This window comes from Pristiophorus japonicus, chromosome 12, assembly GCF_044704955.1.
Source record: "Pristiophorus japonicus isolate sPriJap1 chromosome 12, sPriJap1.hap1, whole genome shotgun sequence".
Lineage (NCBI taxonomy): Eukaryota > Metazoa > Chordata > Chondrichthyes > Pristiophoridae > Pristiophorus > Pristiophorus japonicus.
Window position 1 is genome coordinate 72,365,433 of NC_091988.1, and position 22,572 is coordinate 72,388,004.

Here is a 22,572-nt window from a genome sequence, read left to right on the forward strand (position 1 = left end):
AGTGGGTCACATAGACAAGATGGGCGTGGAGAGGTCAAGAGAGGAGATGAGAGAGAAGCTGGAGAGAGATGAGTTCAGGGCTAGGGCAGGGGGATTCTTAAAAGATTGGCCTGGTGGGCTAGGGGAAAGAAGGAGGAGACAGAGACAGCTGATTGGATGGACTCAATCTTTGAGACAAAGAAGCCCAAGAGCTCCTCACATTTGTTGTTGATGGTGAGTATGGTGGAGACAGGGGAGAGGAATTTAAAAAGATTGTTAGCAGTAGAGATTAGTAGCTGGGGGTTATGTAGTTTGTCCACATGTACTTTGGTTCAGTCTTCACTAAGGAAAACACAAATAATCTTCTGGAAATACTAGGGGACCGAAGGTCTTGCGAGAAGGAAGAACTGAAGGAAATCCTTATTAGTCAGGAAATTGTGTTAGGGAAATTGATGGGATTGAAGGCCGATAAATCCCCAGGGCCTGATGGTCTGCATCCCAGAGTACTTAAGGAAGTGGCCCGAGAAATAGTGGATGCATTGGTGGTCATTTTCCAACATTCTATAGACTCTGGATCAGTTCCTATGGATTGGAGAGTAGCTAATGTAACCCCACTTTTTAAAAAAGGAAGGAAAGAAAACATGGAATTTTAGACCAGTTAGCCTGACATCGGTAGTGGGAAAAATGTTGGAATCAATTATTAAAGATGAAATAGCAGCGCATTTGGAAAGCAGTGCCAGGATTGGTCCAAGTCAGCATGGATTTATGAAAGGGAAATCATGCATGACAAATCTTCTAGAATTTTTTGAGGATGTAACTAGTAGAGTAGACAAGGGAGAACCAGTGGATGTGGTGTATTTGGACTTTCAAAAGGCTTTTGACAAGATCCCACACAAGAGATTAGTGTGCAAAATTAAAGCACATGGTATTGGGGGGTAATGTATTGACATGGTTAGAGAACTGGTTGGCAGACAGGAAGCAAAGAGTAGGAATAAATGGGTCCTTTTCAGAATGGCAGGCAGTGAATAGTGGGGTACCGCAAGGTTCAGTGCTGGGACCCCAACTATTTACAATTTACATTAATGATTTAGACGAAGGAATTGAATGCAACATCTCCAAGTTTGCAAATGACACTAAGTTGGGTAGCAGTCTGAGCTGTGAGGAGGATGCTAAGAAGCTGCAAGGTGACTTGGACAGGTAAGGTGAGTGGGCAAATACATGGCAGATGCAGTACGATGTAGATAAACGTGAGGTTATCCACTTTGGTGGCAAAAACACGAAGGCAGAATATCATCTGAATGGTGACAGATTAAAAGGGGAGGTGCAACGAGACTTGGATGTCATGGAACATCAGCCATTGAAAGTTAGCATGCAGGTACAGCAAGCGGTGAAGAAGGCAAATGGCATGTTGGCCTTCATAGCGAGAGGATTTGAGTATAAGAGCAGGGAAGTCTTACTCAGTTGTACAGGGCCTTGGTGAGGCCACACCTTGAATATTATGTACAGTTTTGGTCTCCTAATCTGAGGAAGGACATTCTTGCTATTGAGGGAGTGCAGCGAAGGTTCACCAGACTGATTCCCGGGATGGCAGGACTGACATATGAAGAAAGACTGGATCGACTAGGCTTATATTCACTGGAATTTAGAAGAATGAGAGGTGATCGCATAGAAACATAAAATTCCGACGGGATTGGACAGGTTAAATGCAGGAAGAATGTTCACGATGTTGGGGAAGTCCAGAACCAGGGATCACAGTCTAAGGATAAGGGGTAAGCCATTTAAGACCGAGATGAGGAGAAACTTCTTCACTCAGAGAATTGTGAACCTGTGGAATTCTCTACCACAGAATGTTGTTGAGGCCAGTTCGTTAAGATATATTCAAGGAGTTGGATGTGACCCTTACGGCTAAAGGGATCAAGGAGTATGGAGAGAAAGCAGGAATGGGGTACTAAAGTTGCATGATCAGCCATGATCATATTGAATGGTGGTGCAGGCTCAAAGGGCCGAATGGCCTACTCCTGCACCTATTTTCTATGTTTCTATATTATCTTTGCATTCCAGAATGATCCTGGAATAGTGAGCAGTTTTGGCAGACAAGAGTAGGACCAGATAATGCTTTGTGGTTCTGCATAAAGCTATGGCTAGAAATTGGTCTTGGAGCCCTGAGTAAGAGGAAAAGGAAAGAAGTAAAACTCCCAATTATATAGCACCTTTCACATCCTCAAGATCTCGCAAAGCGCTACACAACTAATGGATTACTTTTGAAATGTGGTCATTGTTAATCTGTAGGTAAATGCAGCAGCTAATTTGCACATAGCAAGGTTCCACAAACAGAAAGCGTCATAAATGACCAGTTAATTCAGGTTTGTTGCTGTTGTTTGAGGGACACCCAGGAGAACTCTTTAAATATGACCATGCCATCTTTTATGTCCCTGCAGTCAATTGTAGTCCCCCACAATGTTCCCTTTCATATAATTATTATTTTTTTTTGAAGGAATCGGCCCCTTCAAAATACCGCGCATGCGTGGTTTTTACTATTTAAAAGCTGGTGAGCAGGCTGCACGTGGGTTGCAGAGCGCTGCATGACTGCACAGCTTAAAAGCGAACATTGGTGTCCCAGTATTTCTCCTGGCTGGGGTCAGCGAAACTGGGGTCAGTGAAGTATAATGTGGATAAATGTGAGGTTATCCACTTTGGTGATAAAAACAGAGAGACAGACTATTATCTGAATGGTGACTGATTAGGAAAAGGGGAGGTGCAACGAGACCTGGGTGTCATGGTACATCAGTCATTATAAGGTTGGCATGCGGGTACAGAAGGCGGTGAAGGCGGCAAATGGTATGTTGGCCTTCATAGCGAGGGGATTTGAGTACAAGGGCAGGGAGGTGTTGTACAGGGGCTTGGTGAGGCCACACCTGGAGTATTGTGTACAGTTTTGGTCTCCTAACTTGAGGAAGGACATTCTTGCTATTGATGGGAGTGCAGCGAAGGTTCACCAGACTGATTCCCGGGATGGCGGGACTGACATATCAAGAAAGATTGGATCAACTGGGCTTGTATTCACTGGAGTTCAGAAGAATGAGAGGGGATCTCTTAGAAACGTTTAAAATTTTGACAGATTTAGACAGGTTAGATGCAGGAAGAATGTTCCCAATGTTGGGGAAGTCCAGAACCAGGGGTCACAGTCTAAGGATAAGGGGTAAGCCATTTAGGACCGAGATGAGGAGAAACTTCTTCACACAGAGAGTGGTGAACCTGTGGAATTCTCTACCACAGAAAGTTATTGAGGCTAATTCACTAAATATATTCAAAAAGGAGTTAGATGTAGTCCTTACTACTAGGGGGATCAAGGAGTATGGCGAGAAAGCAGGAATGGGGTACTGAAGTTGCATGTTCAGCCATGAACTCATTGAATGGCGGTGCAGGCTCGAAGGGCCGAATGGCCTACTCCTGTACCTATTTTCCATTATTCTATGTTTACACACAATGTACAAACCTCTGGTCTGTGCAGCATCACACTAACCAGATGATGCATTTACCCCGAGCCACTGAATGTCAGTAAGTAAAAATCTAGTGTCATTAAGGGTGATCATGAAACTACCTATTGTTGCAAAAACCCATCTGATTCACCATAGAAAATAGGTGCAGGAATAGGCCATTCGGCCCTTCTAGTCTGCACCGCCATTCAATGAGTTCATGGCTGAACATGCAACTTCAGTACCCCCTTCCTGCTTTCTCGCCATACCCCTTGATCCCCCTAGTAGTAAGGACTTCATCTAACTCCCTTTTGAATATATTTTGTGAATTGGCCTCAACAACTTTTTGTGGTAGAGAATTCCACAGGTTCACCACTCTCTGGGTGAAGAATTTTCTCGTCATCTCGGTCCTAAATGGCTTACCCCTTATCCTTAGACTGTGACCCCTGGTTCTGGACTTCCCCAACATTGGGAACATTCTTCCTGCATCTAACCTGTCTAAACCAGTCAGAATTTTAAACGTTTCTATGAGGTCCCCCTCTCATTCTTCTGAACTCCAGTGAATACAAGTCCAGTTGATCCAGTCTTTCTTGATAGGTCAGTCGCACCATCCCGGGAATCAGTCTGGTGAACCTTCGCTGTACGCCCTCAATAGCAAAAATGTCCTTCCTCAAGTTAGGAGTCCAAAACTGTACACAATACTCACCAAGGCCCTGTACAACTGTAGCAACACCTCCCTGCCCCTGTACTCAAATCCCCTCGCTATGAAGGCCAACATGCCATTTGCTTTCTTAACCGCCTGCTGTACCTGCATGCCAACCTTCAATGATTGATGTACCATGACACCCAGGTCTCGTTGCACCTCCACTTTTCCTAATCTGTCACCATTCAGATAATAGTCTGTCTTTCTGTTTTTACCACCAAAGTGGATAACCTCACATTTATCCACATTATACTTCATCTGCCATGCATTTGCCCACTCACCTAACCTATCCAAGTCACTCTGCAGCCTCATCGCAGCTCACACTGCCACCCAACTTAGTGTCATCCGCAAATTTGGAGATACTACATTTAATCCCCTCGTCTAAATCATTAATGTACAGTGTAAACAGCTGGGGCCCCAGCACAGAACCTTGCGGTACCCCACTAGTTACTGCCTGCCATTCTGAAAAGTACCCATTTACTCCTACTCTTTGCTTCCTGTCTGACAACCAGTTCTCAATCCACGTCAGCACACTACCCCCAATCCCATGTGCTTTAACTTTGCATATTAATCTCTTGTGTGGGACCTTGTCGAAAGCCTTCTGAAAGTCCAAATATACCACATCAACTGGTTCTCCCTTGTCCACTCTACTGGAAACATCCTCAAAAAATTCCAGAAGATTTGTCAAGCATGATTTCCCTTTCACAAATCCATGCTGACTTGGACCTATCATGTCACCTCTTTCCAAATGCGCTGCTATGACATCCTTAATAATTGATTCCATCATTTTACCCAATACTGAGGTCAGGCATACCGGTCTATAATTCCCTGTTTTCTCTCTCCCTCCTTTTTTTTTATAAAAGTGGGGTTACATTGGCTACCCTCCACTCGATAGGAACTGATCCAGAGTCAATGGAATGTTGGAAAATGACTGCCAATGCATCCACTATTTCCAAGGCCAGCTCCTTAAGTACTCTGGGATGCAGTCCATCAGGCCCTGGTATTTATCGGCCTTCAATCCCATCAACTTCCCCTACACAATTCCCGACTAATAAGGATTTCCCTCAGTTCCTCCTCCTTACTAGACCCTCTGACCCCTTTTATATCCGGTCCCTTAGGGAAGGAAATCTGCCGTCCTTATCCGGCCTGGGCCTATACATGACTCCAAACCCACAGCAATGTGGTTGACTCTTAATAGTCCTCCGAAACGACCTAGCAAGCCATTCAAGAAAATGGCTCACCACCACCTTCTCAAGAGCAAGTAGGGATGGGCAATAAATTGCTGGCCTTACAGCAACACCCACATCCCTTAAATAAATTTTTTAAATTGCCAGATTGAGGCATCGCTAGGGGTCAGAGTCTCAGGATAAGGGGCCGGGCATTTAGGACTGAGTTAACGAGGAATTTCTTCTTTTAGAGGGTTGTAAATCTTTGCAATTCTCTGCCCCAGAGGGCAGTGGATGCTCAGTCATTGTGTATATTCGAGACTGAGATTGATAAGATTTTTGGAAATCAAAGGATATGGGGATAGGGTGGGAAAGTAGAGTCGAGGTTGGAGATCTTAATTAATGGCGGAGCATGCTCGAGCGGCGGTTATAGGCTACTGCAGCTCCTATTGCTTATGTTCTTATCTCATGGCGTGCCCAGTTAAATTTATTTCCTCAAATGCAGCAATTTTTTGAAACACGTGGGGGGGGGTCGACAGGGAGCTGTTGTTTTCACGAGGCCAATGGCGATTTGCAGCTCACAGCATCTCTCTTCCAAGCCACAAATTGCTGGATTATTTACACGGCAATAAGGGCATGCACATTAAACTCGGTTATTTTGTCAGCAAATATGTGCATCATAAACAGAGCCTCCATTAGTAATTTTTCTACCGAAATAAACAGTCAGAGGGGGTATCTCACCTGGCATGCGCGGAGAGGCTACGGCAGCAGGAATCCGGACCACTGTCGGCGATGCTGCACCGGAAGTTAGTGAAGCAGCCTGTGCGCCCAGAGCAGCGGCTGTCTGTGTAACGAAGCGGATTCCCGGCTGTGCCGGTGATGGGGACATCGGTGCCGCAGCCACGGGAGCGGGGCTGCCGGGCAGGCGGATGCCTGAAATGGCGGAGTTCGACAGAGGGGTCATGGCGGCAGTGACTGCTGGCACGTCGTACTTCTGCAGCTGAAGCAAGTAGCCATCGGCGGTGGGTATCGATCCCCAGCTGACCTCAAGGGAGTTGGTGCTTGCTCGAACCAGCTGGACCTTGCCGGGAGCAAGAGGCTTTTCTATTAAAGAAAAAAAACAATCTGAAACTCAGTTTTCATAAAAGTAGGTACAACAACAACTTGTATTTATATAGAGCCTTTAACGTAGTGAAACGTCCCAAGGCGCTTCACAGGAGTATTACAAGATAGAAATTTGATACCAAGCCGCATAAAAAATTAGCGCAGCTCGGTCACAGTAGTAGGTTTTAAGCAGCGTCTTGAAGGAGGAAAGAGAGGTCGAAAGAAAAGGTTTAGGCAGGGACTTCCAGAGCTTGGGGCCTAGGCAACAGAAGGCATGGACACCAATGGCTGAGCGACTATAAACAGGGATGCTCGAGGGCAGAATTAAAGGAGTGCAGACATATGGTAGGGTTGAGAGGCTGGAGGATATTTAAAATAGAGAGGGGCAAGGGACATGAAGGAATTTGTATTTAAGGATGAGAATTTTGAAAATCGAGGCATTGCTTAACCGGGAGCTAATGTAGGTCCGCGAGCACAGGGGTGATGGGTGAGCGGGACTTGAGTTGGAACCTGGGAAGCCAAGTTTTGGATCATCTCTAGTTTACGTAGGGTAGAATGTGGGAGGCCAGCCAGGAGTGCGTTGGAAGAGTCAAGATGAGGGTTTCAGCAGCGGATGAGCTGAGGCAAGGGCGGAGACGGGCTATGTTACGGAGGTGGAAATAGGCAGTCTTAGTTATGCTGTGGATGTGGTAGAGTGGGAACGTGTGTGTGTGTGTGTGTGTGTGTGTGTGTGTGTGTAGGTGTATGTGTGAGTGTGGTGGGAGGAAGAGAGAAGAGAGGTGAAAGTAGTAGAGATGGGGGGACGTTTGGCCCATCTAGCTCACCCATCTCCTTATCACAGCATCTATCTCGGAGTTTCTGCCCTTTCTATCTTGCCTGGAAGCCAACTCCAGGTATTGCTCACACAGGGCACACACATGTTCCCTGACACTGGGCTTTAAATTCATGTGTACCAGTTGGCTCCTATTCCCCTCATTCTACAATTGTGATTTTCTTGCATAGCATAATACCGCAGAATCTTACAGTGCAGAGGGAGACCATCCTGTGCCAATACCAGCTCTCAATGCTTGGTCCCATTCCTTTCCTATACATATTTTTAAGCATCTAACCATTACTCTTTTAAAGCCATTATGGGTTCATTTGAATCATTCTTTCTGGAAGGGCTTTCCATTTCCTAACAACCCTTTGCTTAATAAACATCTCTCCCAACCTCTCCCTTTGTTCTTTTGCAACTGAATTTCCTGACCAGTGGAAATAACTTTCTCCTATTTACCTTATCAAAACTCACTATAATTTTGAACATTACTATCAGTTCTCCTCTTAACTTTCTCTGTTCTGTTAAGAGTCCAGTTTCTCATCATAACCAAAAGCCTCTCATCCCTAGCGTCACCATAGTAAATCCTACTGCATGACCCCGAAAGCCTTATTAAAGTAGGCTGCCCAAAACTGAACACAATATTCTAACAATGGCTGACCAATGATTTTTATAGCTCTAGCACTACCTCGTTACTTTTATAAAAGGAAAAGACCTGAAATTATATAGCACCTTTTACAACCCGAGGACGTCCCAAGGCGTTTTAGTCAATGATGTACTCTTTGAAGTATTGTCACTGTTGTAATGGAGGAAACACAGCAGACAATTTGCACACAACAAGCTCGCACAAGCAGCAATATGATAATGACCAGATAATCTTGGTTGAGGGATAAATATTGGCCAGCACACTTATGTACGGTTATGTCCTTCATTTATTAAACCTGGGACCTCCAAAATAACCCCTCATCTCACCTCCTTTCAAGCCTGTACATTTTCTAACATATGGGGCCCAAGTTTCCACAGGATAAAAAAACGGGTGCCCCTCCGAGCTGGGCGCCCGTTTTTCGCGCCTAAAACGGCGCCAGAAAAAAACCACACTATTCTCGAGCGCTTTGCAGCTCCTTGTCTGTTTGGCGCGGCGCCCAGGGGGGTGGAGCCTACACTCGCGCCGATTTTGTAAGTGGGAGGGGGCGGGTACTATTTAATGAGTTTTTTTCCTGCCGGCAACGCTGCGCGTGCGCGTTGGAGCGTTCGCGCATGCTCAGTGTGGAAAAAAAACATTGGCACTCGGCCATTTTTGTAGCTCTTTGTAGCTGTTTAATTTTTGAACATTTTTTAATAAAAGCACATTGCCATCAGCACTGAGGCTACCCTTCTCGCTGTCTCCTTCCCTTCCCCTCCCCACCCTCCACGGCAACAAACGGCTGTCTCCTTCCCCTCCGCGGCAACAAACGGCTGTCTCCTTCCCCTCCACAACAACAACCCGCTGTCTCCTTCCCCTCCCTCCCCGGCAACAAACGGTTGTCTCCTTCCCCTCCACAACAACAACCCGCTGTCTCCTTCCCCTCCCTCCCCTCCGCGGCAACAAACCACTGTCTCCTTCCCCTCCACAACAACAACCCGCTGTCTCCTTCCCCTCCCTCCCCTCCGCGGCAACAAACCACTGTCTCCTTCCCCTCCACAACAACAACCCGCTGTCTCCTTCCCCTCCCTCCCCTCCACGGCAACAAACGGCTGTCTCCTTCCCCTCCGCGGCAACAAACGGCTGTCTCCTTCCCCTCCACAACAACAACCCGCTGTCTCCTTCCCCTCCCTCCCCTCCGCGGCAACAAACGGCTGTCTCCTTCCCCTCTACAACAACAACCCGCTTTCTCCTCCCCCCACCCCCGCTCAGTGGCACGAACGGCTTTCTCTCCTCCTCCGCCCCCCCCCCCCCGCTCAGCGGCACGAACGCTTTCTCTCTCCCCCCCCCCCCCTCAGCGGCACGAACGGCTTTCTCCCCCCCCTCCCGCTCAGCGGCAACGAACGGCTGCAGAATTCTCCCTGGCTGAAGCACTTTCACACAGTTAGGAAGATGGTTTATTTAATCTTTTCTTTGCTTATAAATGTTTATTCAGGTTGGATTTATTTGTATAATATTTGTAGAAGTATAAATAAGGATTTATTGTAGAATTTAATGAGTTCCCTTCCCCCCCCCACCTCGTTCTGGACGCCTAATTTGTAACCTGCGCCTGATTTTTTAATGTGTAGAACAGGTTTTTTCAGTTCTACAAAAATCTTCACTTGCTCCATTCTACTTTAGTTTGGAGTACGTTTTCACTGTGGAAACTTTCAAATCAGGCGTCAGTGGCCGGACACGCCCCCTTTTGAAGAAAAAATTCTGTTCCAAAGTAGAACTGTTCTACCTGACTAGAACTGCAGAAAAAAAAATGTGGAGAATTGCGATTTCTAAGATAGTCTGTTCTCCACCAGTTGCTCCTAAAAATCAGGCGCAAATCATGTGGAAACTTAAGCCCATGGTGCTGCATAAATGCTCAACTGCAACCTGTTCCCTAAAGTGCACCTACCTGTTTCAAGATACCACAAGTCTTTACAACAGACTTGATTGTTCCAAGCTTTTCTATAGCCATCGCGTCCACTCCACACATAGAGGCGTGTGCTTATGGAGACCGAGCAGTGACCAGCTCTGGCACGAGGGATGCTGTCCTCAAACGATTCGGTAGAGATCTGCGTCCAAGTCATTGTTTCTAGTTTGACAGAGAAAGGAGAGATTAAGGGACCATCGAAGGCATGTTGGTACAGCGACATAAACCCACATCAAGGAATCGTCATTCGCATTTACGCGTGCTATGCTACCCATGTGCTTATCGAAAGGAAGGGAATGGGGAGGCATCCAGATAAAGAAGCAAGTATAACTTAGAGAAAGTTTCTTACCTCCCCAATCCCCCCATCCCCAAGGTTCAGAAATCAGCCGATTCCATCTCCCAAGCCAATGCTACCAATGAACAATTACAGATGTACGGGATTGCTTATAAAAGCAGCAATCGCATATCACAGTTCAGATGACAGATTAGAATTAAGTTGAATGGTTTATATATTATTTGACTCTCCTACTCTTGCAAGAACACAATGGCCTGAAATCGTTCTCAGCCTCCCAGATAACCACTATTCTGAATTTTCGCTTGAATGAAAACCAACACTAATTTTGGCATATTCACTTCCCGCTAATAAAAACAGCACAGGGACAATAAGCACTGAAAGGGGGAAAGAGTTAAGAAGCAACACATCATACCCAGATCCAGACACGCCAGAGTATTTGTGCACTTCCACTCTTTCTCATGCGTGGGAGCTTTGACATCTTCCAGCACAAGGGGGACCCAGCCACCAAACACATACATTCTGGGGGAGAAATAAAAAAGGACACAATAAAATGAAGTGTGTCACTGGATGCAAGCACAATCAGCACAAATATTAGACATTTCAGTGCAATTCCTCTTAAGGGTAAGAATAGATTCTCACTTGCTCCCAATCATTGTGGCAGAGTGTAGGCTTCGGGGCAGTGGCGGGACTCCTGCAACCTCTGGTTTGTTCCACGTTAGATTCTCTGCATCACACAAATAAAATACATGAAGAAATCTCGTCAACCAGAAGGTGTAAAAAGGATTAAATAAATAAATACCGTAGTCTAAAATGTTATTTCTAGCGGCAGGAGGGTCAGTAAACAGAGGGCCCAGGTTTATGGTAATTGGCCGGAGAACCAGGAGGGAGAGGAGGAGAATGTTTTTTTTAAATAAACGCGAGTTGTGATCTGGAATACACTGCTCGATAGGGTGGTGGAAGCAAATTCAATAGTAGCTTTCACCAGGGAATTGGACTAAAAAGTTGAAAAGGAAAGAAAATTGCAGGTCTATGGGGAAAGAGGAGTGGGACCAATTGTTGGGACTAATCTTTCAAAGAGCCAGCACAGGCATGATGGACCAAATGGCTGCTTCTCATGCTGTAGGATTTTATGATCGAAGCATTTTTCAAGTTTTTGACATTCAAAATATTTTCTAAATACTAAAAACGTAACTCTCCAATCGTTTACAGAATTCATCCAGTGAGTAAGCGGAGCCTCAGTGGGTAGCACTCTCGCTCTCGCCTCAGAGGGAAGGCTGGTTCAAGTCCCACTCCAGGGACTTGAGCACAAAAATCTAGGCTGACACTCCAGTGCATTGCTGAGGGAGCTCCGCACTGTGAGAGGTGACGTCTTTCGGATGTGACATTAAACCGAGGCCCCCGTCTGTTCTCTCAGGTGGACGTAAAAGATCCCACGCACCATTTTGAAGAGCAGGGGCGTTATCTCTGCTGTTCTGGCCAAAATATATTCCTCAATCAGCATCACAAACAGATTATCTGATCATTATCACATTGGTGTTTGTGGGAGCTTGTTGTGTGCAAATGGGTGCCGAGATTCCTACATTACAACAGTGACTACACTTCAAAAGGGCTTCATTGACTGTAAACTGCTTTGGGGTGTCCTGAGGTCATGAAAGGCGCTATATAAATGCAAGTCTTTATTTTTGAGGCAGACAGACCAGGAAGGTCCCAGGTCCAAGTTCGGTGTCACCTGGGATGGCGGAAGGGGCATTACAATTGATTCAGCTGGAAGAAGAGGGTCTCTATCCAGTGATCCCTGTTGGAAACTGCATGCGTGCGCATGTGGATGTCAGAGAAGATCTCGGATCAAGCTGGACAATGATTCCCTCCACTCCTGAATAGCCTGCCAACACTCAGTCTAGACTCAGACGTGCAGCACAGCCATTTGGGCGAGGTAGCAGAGGACTGAGGCGTGCGTCGAACCACACCCCAGCAAGTGCTGGCACCGTCAGGAGAGGAGGAGATGGAGGGGAAACAAAGCTCTACAGCTCAGTGAATGATGTTGCCCTACAGAGGACAAGAGGTCTCGGGTTTGACTGCTTGCCTGTGCTGAATTACTCAATCTTAGCCAAGGCAGCTGTGCAGGTACCATGATCAGCCTGCGTGTCACCATGTCGGAGGGGAAACAAAAGACCGTGGTTCTCGGTTTGCACCATCACTCAGTGAGCTTTGCCAAAATCTCAGCTGTGTAATTGGTGGATCAGGCTTGGCTGCAATGCCTTGCTGCCTCCCTCCACACAGTCCAACAAGTGATCAAAGATTACAAGTTCCCCAGCATGGAGTTAGGAGAACAGTGGCAAGGGGTGGTAAAAAGGGAACAAAAAAAGATATAAATGTACTGAGGAACATAATCATCAAATGCCTTTTGGAAGTCCATGTATGCCACGTCAACCAAATTGCCCTCATCAACTCTCTCTTACAAAAAAACTCAAGTTAGTTAAAGACGATTTGCCTTTAACAAATCCTGGGAGGACAGACGCACCAACGTTAGTGTCCTCGATCAGGCCAACATCCCCAGCATCGAAACATTGACCATATTCAACCAACTCAGTTGGGCACATTTGTGTCAGGCATGCGAACAGACTCCCAAAGCAAGCGCTCTACTCGGAACTCCTACACGGCAAGAGAGCCCACGGTGGGCAGAGGAAATGCTTCAAGTACACCCTCAAAGGCTCCTTGATAAAATGCAACATCCCCACTGACACCTGGAAGTTCCTGGCCAAAGATCGCCCTAAGAAGAGAAAGTGCATCCGGGAGGGCGCTGAGCACCTCGAGTCTCGTCGCCAAGAGCATGCAGAAAACAGGCGCAGGCCGCGGAAGGAGCGTGTGGCAAACCAGTCCCACCCACCCTTTCCTTCAACCGCTGTCTGTCCCATGTTACCGTTTGAATTGTTCAGTCACCCAAGAATCACTTTGAGTGGAAGCAAGTCTTCCTCGATTTCGAGGGACTGCCTATGATTATGATGATGTTGGCTTTCCTTAATTAATTCACACTTGACCAAGTGATTGGCAGAAGAAACAAAGGCAAATGAGGAAAAACCTTTTAAATGCAGCAAGTGGTTAGGATCTGGAATGCACTGCCTGAAAGGGTGGTGGAGGCAGACTCAATCGTGGCTTTCAAAAGGAAGTTCGATAAGTACCTGAAGGAAAAAAAATGGCAGAGCTACATGGAAAGGGCGGGCGAGTGGGACTAGCCAAGGTGTTCCTGCAGAGAGCCAGCACGGGATCGATGGGCTTCCTTCTGTGCTGTAACCATTCGATGATTCATAATCATGTTTTGTGAATACCAGTTCACGCTTTCCACCTATTTCTATCTCCAAAAAACATTTATTCAAAATACTTTGACCTCCTATGTCTCTGAAGGTACTTTGACGTTGGAAGACGGTAGCAGATGACAGCCACAAGCTGCTCCTACCAACAAGTGGTCTTCCACCCCATCCCATCTTCTTTGTTCTAATGAGAGTCTCACGAGCCACCATTCGGTCGGTGCTGAAAGTTAAAACGCTCAAAGTTGGCTTCCCTCACTTGTCGCAATGGGAATTACGGGTCTCAGATTTCAACAGGTCTTCTCTCAGAGATGTGGCACCACGTGAAATAACCCAGAAAGCAGCACGCGGAGGTCAACTATCTCCGCTTGGACACTGGATCATCAAATGTGAAAGTCCCTAAAACATGCTTGTTGCCAGCATAGAAATAAAAGACGTTTACCAATATCCAGCATCCACAGGTCTCCAAGTCGGCAGCCACTCATTCCACCGTAGATGACGAGCTTTGGTTTTCTGGTGTCCTTGTTGCGATAGACGACCGCAGTGTGGGACTCTCTGGGCGGTGGAGGAGTCCCATAAGTGACCGGTATGTCCCATCCTACAACTCCAGACCCTGGCTTCAGCTCCAATATATACAAGTCATTTAAATATCTTTAAATAAAAAAAAAAAATTTTTTTGTTTGCATGAAAATCAAAATATATAGATTTACTGTTCAATTCTGCAAGTAAATTAATTGATCGGTTAGCATAATGGTTATGGCAGGGATGAGCAACCCAGAGGTGATGAGTTCAAATCCCACCATGGCAAGTTGTGAAACTGTATTCAATGAATCTGGTCATTTTTGACCTAGCACCAGGGGTAAAAAATGATCACAATCTGCCATTTTGCCATAAAAACACAACAGTTTATGAATAACCTTCAGGACTCCTGCCCTATCTGGCTTAGTTACTCAAGAGCATTCAGCCCCTCAATTAGATCATGGCTGATCTGTACCTCAACTCCATTTACCCGCCTTTGTTCCATATCCCTCAATATCTTTACCCGATAAAAATCTATCGATCTCAGCCCTGAAAATTTCAACTGACGCACAGCCTTTTGGCCAAGAGTTCCAAAATGTCACGATTGGTGTGTGGAAAAAGTGCTTCCTGATTTCACTCCTAAATGCCCTAAGCTCAAATTTTAAGATTATGCCCTCTTGTTTTGGCTTTCTCCACTAGACTTTCTCTGTACCTATCCTATATTTTAAAAAAAAGGATTATTACATGAATTGGAAGAAGGTGATTTTGCTGGTGAAGGAGAATAACTCGAAAAAAAGAGTCCTCCTTAAAATAGCAGAAAACAAGGGTAAATCTTGACCAGCTGCTAATATTCACTATACTTGCGCAGGATTGAGGCACTTCGCACCGCGCTACGGTTGCAAGTCTTGAACAGCCATATGTAATACTACTGGTATTTGTTAAAAGACAGGCTGCCGGAAAAACCCATTCACATCAGGTTTCCACTGTGTCTTCTAGGCCGCTGGTGTTTGAGACTAGACAGTGCAAAGCCTTTCCACTATCTACAAGGCATAAGTCAGGAGCATGATGGAATACTCTCCACTTGCTCCAACAACATTCAAGAAGCTCGATACTATCCAGGACAGAGCAGGCCCCTTGATTGGCGCCCCATCCACCACCTTAAACATTCACTCCCTCCACCACCGGCGCACCGTGGCTGCAGTGCATACAATCTACAAGATGCCACGGCTTCTTCAGCAGCACCTCCCAAACCCACCTCTACCACGTAGAAGGACATGGACAGCAGGCACATGGGAACACCACCACCTCCAATTTCCCCTCCAAGTCACACACCACCCTGACTTGGAAATATATCACCGTTCCTTCACCTTCACTAGGTCAAACTCCTGGAACTCCCTCCCTAACAGTACTATGGGAGCACCTTCACTACACGGACTGCAGCGGTTCAAAACAGCAGCTCACCATCACCTTCTCGAGGGCAATTAGGAATGGGCAATAATTATGGGTCTTGCCAGTGACACCAACATTCCATGAACGTATAAAAATAAGCCCACTCTTTGAGATGCTGGTGGCACTAAGGCAACACAAACCCATCTATATCTTTATTTGCTCATTTGCTCCCTGCACAAAGTGCAAATTCACCTGATCCCGGTGTGTGAGGTGCAAGTTTAAGAAAAAAGAATTGATTATATTTACGCAGTGCATTATCACATCTCTTCTTCATGTTGCTCTTCAGTCGCTGGCTCTTGCAGGACAGGTCTCCCGACACTGATCTCAGTCAGTGGAGTCGCAGATGATGAACTGGTCTCCCTCCCAACTCCAGGATGCAGCTGTGACTCCTTAATTCGAACTGCACTAGAAAGCACCTTCCATTTCCTATTCCCAATCAATCAAATTTGCATCTTGGAATTTATCCAGCACCAATCTGGAATTCGGGATTGGTGTTAACTTCACCCTTTCTAAAATAAACAGGTTTCTTACCGTGGAATATTGTTTTTTGGATCTTCACTGTCGTTGGCTAATCCCCCGAATAAATAACATTTATTGTCAATGACTGAAAAGCAATGCCCAAGACGCGCACATGGTGGGGGACCATTTTTGGGGGCTCTGGCCTTCAATTTTTTCCACTCCCATCTGCTTGCCTGGAAAACAAGAGCACAACAGCATGTTAGTGGTGATTTCTTCCCTGAATATCGACCAAGAGTTCAGAGTCAATTACACAGTCTCAAGCGCTCCAACACTTGTGTAGGGATTTCAAAATTAGTTTTGCTGGCTAAATCTTGTACAGCAGCCCCATTCATGGGTGAACAGTTGCTTCTCCAAAACACACTTTTACCAGCACAAACTCATAATTAACAGCCGTTTGTATTTCACAATGAACAGTATCAAATTTCTGAAATAAGTCAAATAGGTAACTTAAAAATATTTTCTTCATTGGCAATTTCCTAAAAGGGAATAGGCTGGTTCTTAATCCTTTTACTCAGATTTGTTCAGGGAAAATAAACAACACACAGTTTACTGGGTAACTGCACTGCATGGTACAATTCCAAGCTGAATCCCCAGCCTGTGGTGAAGTTATCTGGTTTCAGCTGCAAGGGCATTAAAGGGTGCTGCAATTGACTATAGCATTTCCAGGCCGAGAGAGAAAATCAACTAGAGCATCCACTTCTGATTGCCATCCAATGATGCTGCCCCCACCCCACATCCACCGCTCTCCCACCACCCCCAACCCCTGCTAAAAATGCACATGTGTGGGATGTGAGGATCTAGCTTGGCTGTGAAGCGCCCCCGTGGTCAGATAGATTGAATACCTGGGCTTGTACTTCAAAGGGTGGGCACTTGTCCAAGGCGACCACCTGCCCCAGTGGAATTACATCAAAGAGTGGGTCAGTGCCTTCTGAGCAGGAAAACAAAACGAATGCCCCATCTGATTCTAATGATTAGGATTTGATGTCTGGTAACACCATTAGATGACCCATCTAGACATCAAATGAAACCACACTTGTCCAGAGTCCGATTATCTGGGACAACCGGATTTAAGCAGACAAAAAAGTTATTCTACTTGCACTTACTGCCAGTAATTCCTGGTGTCACAATTATACCTCCTCCCCTCCCCCAACTATTTTCTCTCCAAAAATGCATCTAAATCTATAGGAGGAAATTCAAACTCTATATTTCTTTATGCAGAGGGTTCCTGGAGCATCAGAGAATGGTTGCGCCAGAGACCACGGGACCCTCCAAGTAAAAGTGGATAAATATTTGATACCGGGCTATGGGAAGGCAGCCAGGGATTAGTTTGGAATTGCTTTAGAAAAAAAACAGGAGCAGTCACGATGGGCTTCTGTGTTATAAAGGTCTATGGTTCCACCTACAGCAAAAGAATGCTTTGAAGAGGAGAGACTTTCCCACCATCTGTGGGATGTCTGTGAAACTATTACAGCTTGTGATGGCTTCGGGACAACTCACGCAGTCAGAAATAAAAAGTTCCCTGATCAGCTGGCTCAGTGCTATAGCTAAACATCACTGTGGTTAAAATAAACAGGTCACTAGAAAATCATTGGAAAGAGGCTGGAATTTTTCTCTCTCAAATTGTTGCTTTAGTAAACAGAAGGCGAGATTTATCTGGCCTGGCTGGAAGAAAATTTGTTTTGACCAGAACGAGCTCATTTCTGAAGACTCCATGTACTCAGATTTTATTTCAGAAAACATTTCCTGGAACTGGAGAATTGGGATAAAGTGTTCCAAACTCACGACAGTAATTTTTGGCTAACAGAACCTCAGTACAAAACAAGCAAATGAAACAGCTGTCAGAAAGTAAAGGAAAGAAATGAAGTGAAGTGTAGCTTCGTTGAACTTTGAAGAAGAACATTTCACTGAAATTATGAACTCGCTTTAGATACTAAAAAGCTGCCAGCATTGGTCGACCTGACCAACTCAATGATGCACACGATGTGCTACCCAGACATCTGGGACTCAGGCCCAATCTTTAGTCTGACGCCAGGGAGACAGCAGCAGGGGAGGGGGAACATTTGGCCTCAACATCTCCCAAGCTATGTGGAGAGGCCTGCCAATATTGCAACCTAGCTTCCTGTCAAGTGGCCCCTGGTAGATGTGCTAGCACTTTTCTACATGGGAGTTTCTTGCATATCCCACATATTCACACCCCAACTTCTGTTGGCTCCCTAGAGGAAAACTGTGATATCACTGTACAAAAGTTTAAAATTTTTTTAATAAACATTAATTATACTCAGGTCTTTAAAATCTTAGTCACACAGTGTAATGAAGTATGAATGGAAGTCAAGTCCTAAGGACTGATGTTCCCGTTAAGCTGCGCAGCGCTCTGGAGGTCTGCTCAGTCTTTTCAGCCAATAAAGTACTTTCTGAAGTGTAGTCACTGTTGTACTGTAGGACTGTAGGAAACGCGGCAGCTAATTTGCGCATAGCAAGCTCCCACAAACAGCAAAATGATAATGACCAGACAATCTGTTTTTTTAGTGATGTTGGTTGAGGGATAAATATTGGCCCCAGGTCACCGGGGAGAACGCCCCAGCTCTTCTTCGAAATAGTGCCATGGGATATTTTCCGTCCACCTGAGGGGGCAGACGTCTCATCCAAAGGTTGGCAACTCCGACATTGTGGCGCTCCCTCAGCACTGCATTGGGAGTGTCAGCCTAGATTTTGTGCTCAAGCCTCTGGAGCAGGACTTGAACCCACAACCATCTGACTCCGAGGCGAGAGTGCTGCCCACTGAACCACAGCTGACATGCGGTTGTAATGTAGGAAACGCGGCAGCCAGTTTGCGCTCCACAAGCTCCCACAGTCAAATTTGTACAGCAAGGTCTCACAAACAGCAAATGAGTGAGCAATTGCTTGGTGGCATTGGTTGAGGGAGGAATGGTGACGAGTACACAGGAGAACTTACTATCCAGGTGGAGGTGGAAGATCCCATGGTACTATCTGAAGAACAGTCAGCTGGGACCTCCGATAATGCAGTACTCTCAGTAAAGCCTAAATCGTGGACTCAAGACCGAGATTCGGACCTGACTCCACATATCCTATAATTTAATGGAGACATTTATATTTTCTCCAGACAAGCATCAACAGCTGCTGTCCAACCTGACAACATAAAGCAGGCTCAAAACATTTTTAAGTTACTGGGAGGCTCGCCGAGATGATTTCTCTCGCCCCCCCCCAGTTCCCCCTAGCCCCCCCTGCCCCCCCCCCCATTTTCCCCTCTTACCTGTAGCTCATACAACTCATTGCTGTACTTCCCATACTCTACCATGCCACCGAACACCAACAGTCGAGTCCCATCGCAAACAAAGCCATATGCCGCACAGCCTGCAGGAATGTCTCCCCTCACCGCCGGGATGAACCACTGGTTGGTCGCTGAGAGCAAAAAGAAATGAAGTGACACAGCATCCCATTAGTATTAGGATAAACAGGGACAGTTACTTGCATTTATATAGTACTTTATCACAACAACAACTTGTATTTCTATAGTGCCTTTAACGTAGTGAAATGTCCCAAGCTGCTTCACAGGAGTATTACGAGATAAAAATTGGACACCAAGCCGCATAAGTAGAAATTAGCGCAGGAAAGAGGTATGTTTTAAGGAGCATCTTGAAGGAGGAAAGAGTGGAGGGAAGGTTTAGGCAGGGAGTTCCAGAGCTTGGGGCCTAGGCAACAGAAGCAATTATTAAGCGATTATAATGAGATGCTCAAGAGGTCGGAAATTGAGGATCGCAGACATCTTGGGGGAGGTTTTGGGGCTGGAGGAGATTAGAGAGATAGGGAGGGGCAAGGCCATGGAGGGATTTGAAAACAAGGATGAGAATTTTGAAATCGAGGCGAAGCCAATGTAGGTCAGCGAGTACAGGGGGTGATAGGTGAGCGGGACATGGTGCGAGTTAGGACACAGGCAGCCGAGTTTTGGATCACCTCTAGCTTACGTAGGATAGAATGTGAGAGGTCAGCCAGAAGTGCGTTGGAATAGTCAAATCTAGAGGTAACAAAGGCATGAACACAAACACCTCCAAGTGCTTCACACAATGAATTCATTATGGAGTGCAATAACATGTCGGCAAACACAGGAGACGACCGAGAGATTCACTGCAACTCCACATCCGCCCCCACGCAAAGGCAAATGTTAATTTTACACAAACTAAGGATGAATCTGCAACGCCAACGTGAAACAATAACTTGTATGTATATTATGCCTTTCATTTAGAGAAACATCCTAATGCGCTTCAGAGGAAGGGGGAGCAGGGGCAGATTCCAAGGCTATGGGGGTGAAGCAGGGAAGGGGGAGTGAAGAGTTAAGAGAGGTGTCTGAAGGCTTAGTTGAAGAGATGAGATTTAAGAAAGTTTTTATAGCTAGAGGTGGACAAAGTTGCAGTGAGTAGGGCTGACGGGTCCACCACTTAAGGTGGGCGAGAAGACCAAGGGACACAGGATGGGACACAAGGCTGGAAGAGGCTGCAGGGGTAGAAGAGGATGAGGATTTAAAATTGTATGCATTTGGGAAACAAGTAGGATGGGGGAGGGGGGGGGGGGCGGAGAAGAGAGAAGGGGAAGAGACGACTCTCGGGTGTGGCTTAGTGTGGGTCGGGATATGGGCAGTAGAATTCCGGACATGTTCGGATTTATAGAGGTTGGGAGACTGTCAGAGATTGAGAGAAATCAGATTTAGAGGCGAATAAGCATGAATAATATTTCAGCACTTCCCCCACCCCCTCTGTTCTCAATTGTAACTTTAATTTCATGAAATAGGAAAGATAATTTCTGAGATAAGATCACAAGCATATAAATAGAGATGACCCCAAGATAAAATCCATGTCTCACTGCCCATAAACTCAAGTCATAAAAGTGGAGAACATGTTTCAGTTAGACTAGAGAAACTGTGGTTGTTCTCCTTCGAGCACAGAAGGTCGAGAGGAGATTTGATAGATGTTCAAAATCATGAAGGGTCTAGACAGAGTAGATAGGGAGAAACTGTTCCCATTGGCAGAAGGGTCAAGAACCAGAGGACCCAGATTTACGGTGATTGGCAAAAGAACCAAAGCAACGTGGGGAACAACTTTATTTATTTTTTAAACACAGCGAGTGGTTAGGATCTGGAGTGCACTGCCTGAAAGGGAGGTTTCAAAAGGGAGGTGGATAAGTACCTGAAAGAAATAAAATTGCAGGGCTACGGGGAGAGGGCGGGCGAGTGGAACTAAGCTGAAGTGCTCTTGGAGAGCCGGCACGGGCTCGACGGGCCGAATGGCCTCCTTCTGTGCCGTAACCATTCTATGGTTCTAGTTGGCATCTAATCAGATCACATGTTAAAAATTAAATTTAATGAGGCACAGTTTAACATTAATTATATTCCTTTTTGCTTTGGTCTCAAAACAGCTGCAGGCAGCACTGGAATTAATTATTCGGTTGCCGTGGGATGCAAGTTTAAGGTGCCAATTTCAAAACCTTCTCGGCAAATGAATTAGTCATGCAAAAATCATTCTAGTGATTAGAATGCAACAGGTTAATGGCCATCACCAATGGTGACATGCTGAGCTTCAAATCAAAGGTCAGCACAAGGAAATTGGCCTCACTGCTGGAATTGGTACTTCAAGCTCCATGGAGACTAGCCGGTGTACCAATAAATTACATATAGGGCACACTTATTACACAAGGTTTTATTTTCTTCCAAATGCTTTAGTCTGGAGCGATTAAAGCTTTCGCACCAAATGTTCATTTTATTTTGTCACAAAATCTTTCCCCTCAGAATTTACCTTTCGCACAAACTGCTCCAAAAACTTGCAATTATACAGTGCCTTTAACGTAGTAAAACAATCAAAGGCACTTCGTACGAGGGTTATCAAACAAAATTTGACACTGAGCCAAATAAGGAGATATTAGGATAGATGACCAAAAGCTTGGCCAAAGAGGTAGCTTTTAAGGAGCGTCTTAAAGGAGAAGCAAAAAGCACACAGAGGTTTAGGGAGAGAATTCCAGAGATCAGAGCTGAAGGCATGGCCACCAATGGTGAGACGATTAAAATCCCGAATTGGAGGAGCATACAGATCTCGGAGGGTTGTAGGGTAGGAGGAGATCAGAGAGATAGCGGAGGGTGGGGGTGACGTTCACTCAAGAAATCATGGTAAAGGGGTAACATGCAGTGTGTGCAGGAACACGTGCTTATGCTTTACACATATGGAGTAATTGGGGGAAAGTGGGGAGAGAGAATTCTGTGAGGAAAGATTTTGTGACTGAAAAAATGGCTGGTAAAAAGATACGAAAATTAACTTTGGATGTGAAAGCTTCAAACTCTCCAGGGAAAGAAACAATTTCAAAGTACGAGCATACCATGGAATAGGTCCAGAGTAAAGCTTCCTCTAGTCTGCCTCATCAATGTCTCGGCCTTGCACCAAGGTAACAATTTTTCATTTCTCACTCCAGCCACTATTTGGCCTATCTGATCAGATTTCCCAATAGATCGCAAATTAGGGCTGGTAGTTTTGCTTTGTGAGCATTTTTTCAAGGGACTACCCATTATCATCCCATTTGCAGGTGTCAGCTGTGACTCAGTGGGCAACACTCTGACCTCGGTCAGAAGGTCCACTCCAGAGACTTGAGCACAAAAATC

At 45.7% G+C, this 22,572-nt stretch overlaps 1 protein-coding gene across 4 annotated transcripts in view; it reads right to left on the reverse strand.

Moving 5' to 3' along the window:
• LOC139277334 (host cell factor 1-like) overlaps positions 1–22,572 on the reverse strand; it is a 122,558-nt gene that overhangs the window by 75,927 nt on the left and 24,059 nt on the right. For all 4 annotated transcript variants that reach the window (XM_070895661.1, XM_070895660.1, XM_070895662.1 and 1 more), the window contains 7 exons: positions 19,186–19,334; positions 15,927–16,087; positions 13,870–14,078; positions 10,762–10,846; positions 10,535–10,641; positions 9,810–9,989; positions 6,066–6,428 (listed from right to left, as the gene is read on the reverse strand). In XM_070895661.1, the coding sequence (XP_070751762.1) occupies positions 6,066–6,428; positions 9,810–9,989; positions 10,535–10,641; positions 10,762–10,846; positions 13,870–14,078; positions 15,927–16,087; positions 19,186–19,334 (1,254 nt within the window). The remainder of the gene's footprint in view (positions 1–6,065; positions 6,429–9,809; positions 9,990–10,534; positions 10,642–10,761; positions 10,847–13,869; positions 14,079–15,926; positions 16,088–19,185; positions 19,335–22,572) is intronic.